This window comes from Elgaria multicarinata, chromosome 9 (genome assembly GCF_023053635.1).
Source record: "Elgaria multicarinata webbii isolate HBS135686 ecotype San Diego chromosome 9, rElgMul1.1.pri, whole genome shotgun sequence".
Lineage (NCBI taxonomy): Eukaryota > Metazoa > Chordata > Lepidosauria > Squamata > Anguidae > Elgaria > Elgaria multicarinata.
In genome coordinates, this window is record NC_086179.1 from 27,228,435 (window position 1) to 27,242,728 (window position 14,294).

General features: G+C 42.5%; 1 protein-coding gene across 1 annotated transcript in view; it reads left to right on the plus strand.

The window, feature by feature from the left end:
* TBXAS1 (thromboxane A synthase 1) overlaps window positions 1–14,294 on the plus strand; it is a 290,659-nt gene that overhangs the window by 173,545 nt on the left and 102,820 nt on the right. The window contains exon 6 of the mRNA XM_063133347.1: window positions 6,821–6,937. Coding sequence (XP_062989417.1) covers window positions 6,821–6,937 — 117 coding nt within the window. The remainder of the gene's footprint in view (window positions 1–6,820; window positions 6,938–14,294) is intronic.

Consider the following 14,294-nt stretch of genomic DNA (forward strand, 5'->3'; position numbering starts at 1 on the left):
TTTCGATGGCGAGCTTCCCACCTCTTATTTCTCTCCCTGGTTTCCTGCTGAGTGTGTGGAGAAGGAAAAGAGGTATGTGTGTGTATGTCAGCTGTGCAAGCAAGCACCTGGCGATTTAACCAGCGGCTAGGGCTCATCCTTTACACCTGAGTAAGCGACCTTACCCAAATAGGTAAATGGGGCTTTCCTTCCCTACCTGGGAGTAGAGGGACTACTCTACTTGTTTGAATCACTTAGAAATCACCTAAGGATGGCATTTTGGGGCAGGGAAATGAGGGATCTTAGAAGAAGGATGGGAGGGAAGAATGGGTGAAGGGAGTAGTGGGAAATCAGTTATTTTTTCCATAACAGTAGGCCACCTGAAGCAACGGGGAGAAAGGGCAACATTGCATGAGGAAGCGGAACACTTTCAGATGTCCACGGCAGTGGTGTAGTAGAGCCAGGGTTCAGCGCCAGCACCTTTTTATCAGCAGGGTCTCTGATGCCATCTGCCACCCCCCTCAGATTTCCCTGTTCCCCTCTGAGCTTAGCTGAAATCCTTACAGTAGTTTGGGAGGGGAGATGACTTTCCCCAGCAGCGATTTATTTATTTATTTATTACATTTTTATACTGCCCAATAGCCGGGTGGTTCACAAAAATTAAAACCATGAAAAGCATAATAAAACGACCAACAGCCTAAAAACACAAATACAAAATACAATATAAAAAGCACGACCAGGATAAAACCACACAGCAAAAATGGATATTGTTAAAATACGGAGCTGTCCCTGTTGAAATTCCCAGCAATGATAGAGTTGTCCCTGTTGAAATTCAAAGTACTTTGGGGTGGCTTGGTCTTCAATGGGCAATGAAGACCCATTAGCTTTTCAAATCACCTGCTCCTGCTGGAGAAGAAAACTTCAAGAACTGGTTTGTTCATATGGATCAACACAACTGTCTGCATTTTTGGACTCTCCTTGGGTGTGTGTCTATGGGGACTGTCATGATGAGTGCCTGCACCACTGGTCCAAGGGATATTTCCCACCTACCCATATTTCCTAATACTGCCATTGGTTTACTTGTAGCCCTGTCCAGCCACCACAATGTTCTCAACTCCCTTGCCGCACCAAAGTTAATCTTTTGTTAGCACTGGTGGCAGTAGTACTAAAGTACTTCCAGAAGTCAAGCGCTGGCATTGTTTTAAATCAGCACCAACTGAAATCACTCCAGTGATTCTTCGTGGAATCAAAGAATGGTAACTCGCCTTGCCTTGGGGTTATCTTTGCACTCATTTTATAATTTCTGACCCCATAGCCATTTCCAAACATGTTCAATAGCTTTGACCCAACCTAAGTAAAATGTAACTTTACTGTCACTTACTTAGGCTGGTGTGGGTCCTTTGCCAGCTTTTCTGCCAAAACAAGAAAATATACATTTTATCAAAGTGCCATTTGTTTGTTTTCCTCCAAGCATTTTTCTGGAAAATAGATGTGTCTAACCATTCTAAAATGACACGTGCTCTTAAGATGTGTGATAGTCAAAAATCATACTGTAAGAAGCCTTAAGGCTGTTGCTTATATCGCTGGCTTCTTAGATTATGCTAAGACACAAATCTATATATTGTTCAGGCTGTAGATTCAAATCTACAGCTTCAGCTTAAAAGGAAAGAGCTTATGAAGATTGCCACAGGACCAAGATCACATGAGACCCATGTGATTTGATGTCTGGTTCCTCATTATGATTTGTTTAGCACAAAAACCAAATGCCAGTCTTGCTGAAAGGGGAACCAAGGTCAATTCTGTAAGATTTCTTGCCATCTGCTTCTCCCAAAATGCAGATCATTGGCAAAAAAATGAAGCAGGTGGGCACACAAGGAAAAAGCAGGCAAGGACCGTGCAAGAACTGGCTTCTGAAGGAATTCCTCACTTATGCACTCATGTCTTCCTTTCTGGGCTTCCCATCAGCATATGGGTGGCCACTGTGTGGACAGAATGCTGTGCTAGATTGGTCTGATCCAGCATGGCTCTTGTGTTTTTATTTCTCCAGAACATAAGAAGTTCCATGCTGGATCACACCAATCTAAGTCCATCTAAGTCCAGCACTCTGTTCACACAGTGGTCAACCAGCCGTTGGCCAGGGACCAACAAAGCAGGACATGGTGCATCAGCAACCTCCCACCCATGTTCCCCAGCAACTGGTGCACACAAGCTTACTATCTAGTGAAACAAGGATTGACATGGTGATATTGGTTCAGCATTTAACTGCACACACTTCACTTTGGTGCCATTTTGGGGGTAGGGAATATTGAGCAGTACATGCCATTTCACACATCTTTTTTAATTAGACCTATGTGGGTAGACACAGGGATGAGATGAAGGTCAACAGCTGTAACTGACTCATATTTTCTCCCCATATTTCTCCAGCAACAACTAGTAAAAAAAAAGAGAAGAAAAAAGTGATGTGAAAACTGCTGAGCACAGTGATGCCATTGACCTGGTTAGCATGTAATTAAATTAAGCAACTCATGAATTGGTGTTGCCATGTGAAATGAACTACCTTGTTTCTGCTTGCCCACTTCCACACTCTGAAACAAACTAGGGAATAGGCTTTTGTTGTGATGTGTGGACCCAGCACTCTGAGTTGTTTAGGGTTAAATAATTCATGGGTTAAAACTCTGGGTTGTTTATTCCTAAAATGGGTTTACACATCATGAAAACAACCCAGGAAAAAGGGCATTTCTGGAGGTGTTTCAGAAAGTGGAAGTGTGTGAACAGGCAGGAGCCAGTGCATTTACTCACTCATGCACAGGACATTGTTAACCATGAGTTATTTGATTGTGCAAACCAGGCCAGTCAGTGAAAAACTAAGCAGGAATATTAGATTTCCCTAACACCTAAACATCACCCACTACACCTCACTGATTATATTTTTAATTGATAAAGAATATTGTTTTCTGCTTTTGTTGTTCAAAGGAAATATAGCTTATAAATATACAAAATGAAATTTTAAAATGTTCCATTGGGCCCTATGATTCACTGCAGTAGTAAACATCGACTAGTTCTTTTCAAACATCATTTACAAAGCCAAATGCATGAAGCTACTGGACACCTGCGTCTTTGTAGCATTGCTATATAATAAGGGGTCGCGTCTATGGAATACAAAAATAACTGTTTAACACTCTCTCTAATAGTGAACTCAGGTGGTAAGTTCTGACAACTTTGTAAAGCCCAAACCAAAAAAAATATTGGAAGGTATTACCATGCCCAGAAAAAACCTGAGGTTGGCAGGAGTACAAAAAATCTTTTTAAAAAATGACCTAAGCGGCCAACCACCCCTAAAATAATGAGGACTGAGAATGTAATGTAATGGAGTATCCTAGAGAAGGGAATGGCTAGCTGGCTCCCTTTTGTTAGAATAGAAGGATGTCTTGAGGGATTTTGTTGCAAATCCTATTCAGCACCAAGGTGCATTAGAAAAGTACAAAGGGCATGCAATCTAAAATTTGACATCAAGAGCAACAAGTGAAGGGGAAAAATGCATGTTTATTTTTATACGTGTACTTAGGGTGAGTTAAAAGTAGGCTCTGGAGGCTTAAAGAGTTGTGCCAAAGACTTCACAGAAAGGTAGGTTTTGAGGATGAAAATGAAAAGTTGTTGAATATTCAGGTGATAAGAGTCAGAATATTCACCTGATTGCATTTGACTTGAAAGAAGGTTTAGGGGAAAGGAAGGGGGAGATCTGGCAGAGCACCTGCTCTGATAATTTGCAGTTTCTTTCATGGGATCAAGAATTCTGACTTGCAGCATTTACTACTTCTTTTCTCTGTGCAAGAGGAAGTGCTTCATCCTCCACCGAGACTCGTCTGGCTCATTCCTGTACTGAGGTCAATTTTGTACTTGGTCTGTGAAGCTATAATACAGACTGCAACTAGCAGCAAAAAAAGTAGTATTTGGTGCAGTGCCGTGTCGGTTCTGTGGGTTTTTTTCCTTAACAGAAACTTGTTTGAGGTTTAGCCTGACAGAGACATCAGTCATTTTAGGGGGGAGCAGTGAAGCACATCCCAAGATCGCATGCAGAGGGTGCTTGAGTACAACTGCTAGACCATGTGTGAGCATGACTGGAGATCTGTGCTATAGCTTTTTCTGTAACATTGCAAAGGATCCTGGGGTGCACCTCCTAACAAAGCACCTTCTTAGGTTGGCAAAAAGTTCTTAGCTCAGGTTTGGCTCAGCTTCATATCCAATTAAAGAAACCGCTTCAAAGACTGTTTTCACAAGTCTTCGGTCTCCTGCGTTTGAGTGTGAAACCTAGAATGTTCATCTATTTCAAGCAGGCTCTCTCCTGCTTCCTAATTTCTCTTAACAATGTTCACAAGTTATGCATTATGCACGGTCTAGCTCCGCCCTATCTCTCCTCTCTCATCTCGCACTATTGCCCCACTCGTGCTCTTCGCTCCTCTGGTGCCATGTTTCTCACCTGCCCAAGGGTCTCTACTTCCCTTGCTCAGCTTCGTCCATTCTCTTCTGCTGCCCCTTACGCCTGGAATGCTCTCCCAGAACATCTGAGATCTACAAGTTCAATCTCCGCTTTTAAAGCTCAGCTAAAAACTTTTCTTTTCCCTAAAGCTTTTAAAACTTGATGTTACTCGGACTTTAGACTGTTAGTTATACTGTTAGTTTTTCCCTACCCTGTGCCTGTTTACCCTACCCAGTGCCTGTTTGCACTCTCTCCCACTCCTTATTGTTTTACTATGATTTTATTAGAATGTAAGCCTATGCGGCAAGGTCTTGCTATTTACTGTTTTACTCTGTACAGCACCATGTACATTGATGGTGCTATATAAATAAATAAATAAATAATAATAATAATAATGCATTCCAGATTAAAATATGTTATTGCTTAGGAAAAATGCCTAAAAAGTTTAAGTGAAAATTTTGCTGGGTGACTTAAGTCACTATGTGTCTCCGCCTACTTTACGTTCGGTTATGTCTATGGAATCATAGAGATAGAAGTGACTCCTGCAACAAATGGATGTAGTGTGGAGTGGTGCTGTTCAGAGTTCCAGACAGCTATGTAGCTGATCATGCTATTTTCCAAAATACTCCATTCCAACCCACCCGCTCCACACACAACAGCCAGTTAGCATTCTGTTGGCCATTGAGCATGCTCAATCCTTATTGGCCTGGTTCACAGAATCATAGAATCATAGAATAGTAGAGTTGGAAGGGGCCTATATGGCCATCGAGTCCAACCCCCTGCTCAATGCAGGAATCCACTCTAAAGCATCTCTGCAAGATGGCTGTCCGGCTGCCTCTTGAATGCCTCTAGTGTGGGACCACAACCTCCCTAGGTAACTGGTTCCATTGTTGTACTGCTCTAACAGTCAAGAAGTTTTTCCTGATGTCCAGCTGGAATCTGGCTTCCTGTAAATTGAGCCCGTTATTCCGTGTCCTGCACTCTGGGATGATCGAGAAGAGATCCTGGCCCTCCTCTGTGTGACAACCTTTTAAGTATTTGAAGAGTGCTATCATGTCTCCCCACGATCTTCTCTTCTCCAGGCTAAACATGCCCAGTTGTTTCAGTCTCTCTTCATAGGGCTTTGTTTCCATAATGCATCCCATGAACCATTTTGTGGTTAAGCAGCATGGTTTAGCGTGTTGCCTGAACCAGACCATTGAGTTGTTTTGGCCCCCACACTTTGATTTCCCCACCACCACCACCACCACCGTTTTGGTACTTCTACAGACCTTGAGGTTCCCACCATCATGCCGTTACTTCCTTCTTATGTATGGATACTATTACATAAGGATCTGTATCTTCTCAGTAGCTGCGAAGCCAACAGGCTCCTAGGACTTTGCATGCCTAATAGTTCCTCCAGCAATTTTATGGTGGTCAAGAAGTGAACCTTGTAACTTACATCCCCATTTTCAACCTAGCTATTTCTATGATATTCTTGAGACCATGATCTTTCATGGGCAACTAGAGTAGCGATGTGTCCTACTTTACAAGGACAAGCCTTGAAGCCATTTGAAGAGCTGTCCAGTCCAAGTTCATTTTAAAGATAAAGAACCATTAAAAGGGAAAGCAGAGGTCTTGAAGTTGCTCATCAAAACTGAACGCCTGGACAGCAGACCGAGCAGGCACCCAGGTCACCTGGTCACAGATTTCCCCATCGTGGTGAAATTGCTGTTTGTCTATTTAAAGCAGGGTAATTATTTCTAAATTTGCAACAAGAAATTAACATAAGTAAATGTTATGCATAGCAGTGACCCCACTTTTGCCCTCTTTCTCTTTTTGGGGGGGAGGAGAGGAGTATAAATGCAAATTTAGAAATAATTAGATTAAATAGAAATACAAAATATCTCAACTTAGTGTCCAGATGCTAACTGTGGATGGACATCCTCTTGGCTCCTGGGCTCTTCCTTCTGGCAGTTGTCCTTAAACTGGAATTGGACTGGACAGCTCTTTAAATATAGGACTGTCCTTTGACAGCGCTTCAGATAGAGGATGGCCCTCTGTAAAATAGGACAAATGGCTACCATAGTTCAGTGTCAGTGAAAGAAGTGCTTCACTAGCAAAAGATGTGTCCCTGGAAAAGATGCACTGACCTTTTTCTAGGACCTTTCCTGCTCTTCTCGTATCAGGCTACACAATGAACCGAGAGTATTGGAGGCTGCCCTGAAGATATCCTCTAAGAATATTAGGATTTGAATGGTGTCATTATCATAGTTTTAAGTTACTTAATTGCCTTTTATATTTTGGGTAAGAGTTAAATTGCTATTAAAATTGGTGGTTCTTTTTTTTTTAAAAAAAAATATCTCTATTTTTGTCTTCAATTAGACTCCAGATTTGGCTTCTAAACCATTTGCAGACAGTATTCTCATCCTGCGTGATGAGAGATGGAAAGATGTCCGAAGCATGTTGACCCCAGCCTTCAGCGCTGGAAAGATAAAAGAGGTAAAATGCAGGGAAGCAGGTGTTCCAACTCTATATACGAGAACGTTTTTTTCTTTTTCTGTGTGCTGGATGTTTCCCAAGTGTGTGATGTTTAAATGACTGCGTAATGAATGAATGTCAGTCATCCAAACTGTCAAACTGTTAATGCCTCGCTAGTTTGCCTATGTAAGTCATTGCTCCTTTGGGGAGAAGGTTTTCCAGCATATCAGGCTGGTTATCAGAGAGGAAGTGTGAGTTTTCTTTTATCAATGCTATTTGCTAAGTGCTATTTGTCTGTGCTCTTACAGAACTCAGCAAACTTTGGATCTTGAGATCTCTGTGGATTACCAAAAATAACAACTAGTAGGTCAATAGCAACCATTCTCTGGCCAGATTACTACTGTGGGGAGAGCAACCCTACAACCCCTAGACAGTGACTGGGGGGTGGGGGCATAGGACAGTTCAGATTCCTGGATCTGAGGTCTGAGTCAGCACTTAGAGCCATGAGCTCAAGCTCCCTGCCCCCAGCTTGGAGAACCAGCTGGCTGCCTTTCCGAGGTCGCTAAGGTGACCTCGGAGGGTAAGTAAAGGAGGTATTCCCAGGGGAGGGGAGGAGACTGGAGAGGCCAGCTCATAAGGAATCTTCCAGCCTCCCCAGCCTCCTTCCCTCCCCTTCCCTGATACCTCAACATGACAGGCGAAAAAGCCCATCTAGCTAAAATGCAGAGCGGAAGGAGCGCAGAGGTGAAGCTTACCTGCACTGCTCCTCCTGCTCTGCATTGGAGGATCGTAAGTTTCCGAGTTGAGAGTCTTTTAGGACTGCACCCTAAAAGAATAAAATACAAGATATTATTTATTTATTTACAATATTTATATATCGCTCCCCATTGAAAATTTCGGAGTGGTGTACAAGATAAAATAAAAACAGAATGAAACACTTTAAAATAGATTTTCAAAGAAGCAAAATATAGGCCCCATTCAGAAGACACCTTAAACCATGGCTTTAACCATAGTGAATAAAGCAAAAATCCTTATTCACCATGGTTAAAGCCATGGTTTATAGTGTCTTCTGAACACAGCCTGGCTTTCTGGCTTAACCACCATGGTTTAAGGTGTCTTCCGAATGGGCTGTGAGAGAGGTAAAAGAATAAAATAGAATACAATTAGTTAAAAGAATAAGATATAGTGCAGTACAGCACAGCAAATAGCACATGGTATATAAACAGCTGTAAAATCTAAAAACTCAATCTCTAGAACAGTGGTCGTGCCCACCATGATTCCCAGGTGCTCTCTCCAGGACTCCTGTTGTCCCCCCCACACCCATACTCACACACACCGCTGCTTCTGCCACCCTTTCTGCCTCCCATCATGCTCAGCAGCTACGAAGAAGAAAGTCGGCAGATTGGGAGATGGGTGAACGGGGCAGAACAATGGGGGTGAGAAGGAAGGTAGTGGGCGGGGGATTGGGCAGAAACAGCATGGTGGGAATGAGAAAGGAGAGGGAAAAGAAACCCCAAGCAGGAAGGGGGGGAGGAAGAAGGGGAGCCAAGAAACATGGGAATCCTAGAAAGGGGCATAAGAAAAGTGGAGGCCCTGGAAATGGGATAAAAAGTGTGACCACAGGCCTGAAAAAAAAAGATCTCCTGTGCCTGCAGGCCTGAAAGCAAAGGTCTTTCCCTGGTGCTGAAACGATAACAATATAGGCACCAGGTGAGCCGCCTTAGGGAGGGCATCTTCATATGATTGTAGTGCTCCGCCTGGTGCATGCATAGAGCTCTGGAATACAAGTTACTCCTTCAGAGTGGCACAGTAGCTTGAAATGTTATATATCAATATAGTTCCATTGGCCTCCAATCTGTTTTATTTACCCCAACCATGGATCTGGTCCCTCAACTTCTGCTAATAGAAAATATTCCTTTCTTGCAAGAGTGGAGTCACTGGTGGTGGTGGGAGAATGGTGATTAATCTTCCCTTTTGTGAGTAGCCCAGCTCTTAACCATTGCCTGCCACAGGAGTAGACCTTTGCTCTCTCCCAAACAGATCATTGCAGAATTAATCTCTCCAAGTTATAGTGCATGCACCTCTGAGAGGGAGAATTTGTGTGCGTTCTTCTCATTTCTTATTCTAATAGGAATAAGTTGCTGGAACATAATGCAGCTGCAAGACAAATTATTCAGTCTGGACAGGAGTTGCCTCAGCATTGCTGGGCTCCTGGTTTCTCTATACATTTTTCAAGCAGTTGGAGACTGAATTTATGCTGTGACAAACTTCCAGCCGATGGATGCTCTGTCTCTTAATTAAAAACCACAGTCATGTCTCAATTGTTTTAAATCCCTCTCAGTAGGAAAAATAATAACAATTCTTTCCCTTTATAATTTTATATTTAAAAAATAAACACTTTCCTTACTCTAGTGCCCGTTCTTTGGTTGCATTTTTTTCCACTGGGCAGAAGTCTGTGTTGTTTTGACATGCTGCTGTTGAAATCCACAGTAGCATCTAAATGTGTCTGGCTCCTTTAGCTCTATAGACAGCTGTTGCTTAGCAACACCAGCTGTCACCTCCTTATTATGGTAAATTCTAATTGGCCAGAAGCCTGGCAAGGACCGCTGATTAATCAGAACTGACAAGATCATTGGTTATGCACCTAGACAATTGACTCTTTTCCTGGTTTGATAGCAAATTTCATAAATCCTTAGGTTTTAGGAGAGGAAAAAGTAATACGTTCAAATGCCATGTTTGGGGGTGGAGTGAGTGAGTGAGTGAGTGAGTGAGTTTTGCATTGCCTTAGCAGAAATTAATCTCCCTTATGGTGGGTCATCAGCACAGTGCAAATCCTTGCCTCTACTTTTCGTCTGTTAAACCTAACAAAAGATAAAGCCCCTGGTATGTAGAGAGCCACCCACCCCTGCTGGCATGAGCTAGATGTGTTTTAGTAGCACAAATAGTTACTGGACGTTGTGCTTTGCAAGGATGGATGTCTGTGTTTTTTCAGAGTTAATTATTTAACGGAGGGGAGAAGACAATACACACTGTTGCATCTCATACTCTTTGGCTGCGATGGAGCTGCACCAACTGCTAGAGAGAAAGGAGATCAGAGGCTCAGTAGATCATAATTGCAAACAGTTTCTTTTTTTAAAAAAACACCACACACATCACCACCACCACAACAACAACAAATAGTCTTGTAGCATCTTAAAGACTTACCAATTTATTGTGGCATACATTTCCGTGGACTAGAGGCCATTTTGTTAGAAGCAACGTGGGCTTTCATATATGAAAGCTTATGCTATAATAAATCTGTTAGTCTTTAAGGTTCTACAAGATTCTTTGTTGATTTTGCTGTGACAGACGAACACTGCTATCGCTCCAGAAATTGTGTATTTTTAGTTATAGTAATGGCTCTGCTCTTAGCTCCCTGTTTTAAATTCAACATGTTAGAACTGTTAACAGGAAGCTATATAGATACTAGCAAATGGGCCTTTCCTCCACCCTCATTCTGCTCTAAATGTGACAAGAGAGAGTGGGAAAGCCAAAGAAACCATTCCAGCAGTCATGGAAGGGTATTTGATGTGCCCTTCTTCCGTTCCCTCAGAAGAATGCCATTTCCAATATAGGAAGCCTCCACAAGTAACCACTATAGAACATATGGATGATATTGGCACATCAATTTTATAGCATTGCAACCCAAAAGGCCTTTGGAAGTTATCCTAAACATGTTTCTACAACAATTTTTCCTCTCTCTTTTTGGTATATCCCCCTCCCTTTTTAACGTTTTCTAAAGCAGCTTTAAACCTCCTCCCCCTCCTCCTCTTCTGTTTGATAAGGCCAATATTTTAAATTCAAATAACCCTTTTAAATTCAAATAATATTGTGCTGTATTTGTTCTTGAAAAGGTTTTGTTTAGAATATTGTCCTATATGCTAATACCAAACTCACTTTCTTAGTGCCAGTCTTTATGTAGCCGAAAGGCACCATCCGTGTACAAGAGGGAGATATCAGCATGAAACGCCAAGGTTTGCAGGACAGTGAAAAATGAGGGAGAAAGGGGGCAAAACACCCAGCAGCCCAATGAGGACTGACAGGTCATGTCTCTTGGGTGAGGGAGGACAGATAATAGGCAAAAAGGGAATGGAACGGAGTATCCTGAAACAAGGCATGGCTGGCTGGCATGCTGGGCAGGAATGGCTATTAAATTTGAATTGATCGGGGAGAGGTCATGAATGTTTTCCTGTTCAGCTGAATTAACAAAGACAGTCTTTTAAGGTCTGCATTTATCACTACACTGGCTGCTATTTTTGTATAGGGAAGCACAGCAAATTCTCTTCTTAGAGAAGTTGTGTTTATTTATTTTATTTCATTTATTTATTTATTACATTTATATACCACCATATAGCCGAAGCTCTCTGGGTGGTTTACAAAGATTAAAACAGTGAACATTAAAAACAGATATACAAAATTTAAAACCATAAAAAGCAAAACAAACAATATCCATTTAAAAGAACTATTCTGGGGTCAGTTAAAAAACCTCAGCATATGCTGTTAAATGCCTGGGAGAAGAGAAAAGTCTTGACCTGGTCCCGAAAAGATAACAATGTTGGCACCAGGCGAGCTTCGTCGAAGAGATTGTTCCATAATTGAGGGGCCACCACTGAAAAAGCCCTCTCCCTTGTTGCCATCCTCTGATGGTTTAAGGCAAGGCTGGCAGCTCACAGGACACATTAGACTCTTCTGGCAGTCTTGCCAGCCCCTAACCCACTGCTGCTCCTGCTTAATTTGCCACAGAGATGACCTCAAAAATGATGCGATTTTCCTTTAAAACAAGGCACAAATTTGTTTCTCTTAAAGGAGAATCATTGCTTTTTTGCTGCTGCCATTGTACTACTGAACTTCAGTAACAAAATTGGTGATATGGCAGCAGTGGCAATTTTGGTGGCAGCAGAGATGGATGAGTTCCAGGGTGGTGGTGGTAAATTGGCCACAGACCTGCAGAGGTTGGCCACCTCTGGTTGAAGGAGAATTTACTCTTCTCATTCACTTTGGTCTAACCACTACTCAGTTCAGAAGTCAAACCTTAATTTCTCCCAAGAAATCAATATTCACTCACTGCTCTAGCCCTCTAGCCCTCTTCTTTTTTGATCCTCCTTTTAAAAGTTCTATACTCAGAGTTTGGATGTGGGACAAGTCAGAAGTCAGGCCAAAGGGCAAGTCAAGGTCAAGGAGCAATCACATGTCAGGACCAATGAATAGTGAAGAATACAGCAATATAATGGAGCACAGGAAGGCGATGTTATCCAAGTAAGGCTCTCTGGAACTGGATGCCCCTTATACTTCTTCCTGCCCAGGAGGATCCAATGGCCAGCCTTGTTGGGCAGAGTCAGTATGGAAAGTCCTTCACTGGGAAGCTGCCACCTGCCATTCAGTGTTTCCCCATGGAAGCTGCACAGCTCCAGTGGGCACAATGAAGCCAGCTTCATACATTTATCCTCTCCCTGAGAGATGCTTACTTATTTGCTACATAAAGTCTGGCAACAGGAGAAAAATACTCTGCCCTGCATTGTGGTACTCTTTGGATTGCTTCTTTTCACTATGTTATATTGCTGCAATACAAAGTCCAACACCAGGCTTTTGTAGAACCAGACTAGACAGACTGGAAAAATCCCAAAGGATGCATGATTAAATGCTACAACTCCATTCCAAGCACATTAATAGCTGACTGCATAGAGTTCATACAAGTCTGTGCCGAAATCCCCCAAATTCTGTCAACTGAATGTACCCATGAATTCTGTTGTTGCTGCCCGCTCTTGCTCCTTCCATCTTGCCAGCTGCCTTCAGAACTCATAAGCCTGATCTGAGACACTCAGAATAGACTCATCTGTGGAATGATTTTGACATGAACAAAGAAAAGCTGGCAAGAGGGAGCTATTCCTTGAGCATCACTATTATGTAAACTATATAAGGTGATTTGGTTTAAAACTGATTTTCAAGGCGTCTGTTGTTCTTTTCTTCCTTCCCTTTTCGGGGTGGATATAAAGCAGCTTGCTTGTCCCTCATGTTATGTGAGCCAGCCAAATCTAGCCTTTTACAACAGAAATCAGCACAGACCATGTTGCCAGGGGGTAGAATCTTCTGTGGACCTAGGGGAGAATTGTGTTTAGAGACTGAGGTTGGCAGAACCAAAAAGCGCTGCTCTTGCTCTCCACGTTTCCCCGCCCGCCCCCTTCAAAAGAGCAGGGGCATGCTGTTACTAGGAAATCTACAAAACATGCTTGTGGAATTTTACTTGGTTTGCTGTTAAGACACAAGTCCTGGAGAAAGCCAAGCGTAGAAAGTTTCAACCAGAAAGGTTACAGTTTGACAATAATATGGAGGAGCTGAAAAAGCTAAGCAGCCTTCAGGAACTATTAGGCATGCTGAGTTTGCAAAACAAAACGTTTTTATGGATCTCACAAACTTTCCCAAAGCTTCAAAGGTATCTGAAAATAGGTTTATGAAGAGATATTGTAAAAATTCTTATTTATTCAATATATTTCTATACCGCCTTATCAAAAAAATTATTTCAAAGCTGCAAACTAGATTCCTGTTACAAAACACCCAACTTTAAATAATAAATACAAATATGTAAGCAATAAAATAATTTAAACGGAAGAGTAAAAAGCAATCCAGCTTGCAATCCTAAGAGCAACAGGTAGATAAAAAACAACATGTTCTGAGTGAAAAGAACTGGACAAATAAAATTGTATAACCTGGCACCTACCTCATAATAGGGGGTTCCAGGCACACTATTCTAGGGAGGGCATTCCAAAGTTAGGGCACCACTATGGCATCAGTATCCATAGGAATGGTTGGGGGGTGGGGGTAGATAGAAATCTGTACCCATAAAACAAGCTTGGACCCGGAAAATCTTAGTAACTACAGGCCGGTAGCAAATGTTCCATTCCTGGGCAAGGTCCTTGACCTGGTAGTTGTGGGCCAGCTCCAGACACTCTTGGATGAGACTGATTATCTGGATCCATTTCAGTCGGGTTTCAGGCCTGGTTTTGGCACAGAAACAGCCTTGGTCGCCCTGTATGATGACCTATGTCAGGAGAAAGACAGGGGGAGTGTGACTCTGTTGATTCTCCTTGATCTTTCAGCAGCTTTCGATACCATCAACCATGGTATCCTTCTGGAACGTCTGGCTGAGTTGGGAGTGGGAGGCACTGCATTACAGTGGTTCTGCTCCTACTTGGCAGGTCGGCTCCAGAAGGTGGTGCTTGGGGAACATTGCTCGGCCCCATGGACTCTCCAGTATGGGGTTCCGCAGGGGTTAGTCTTGTCCCCCATGCTGTTTAACATGTACATGAAACCGTTGGGTGCGGTCATCCGGAGTTTTGGAGAG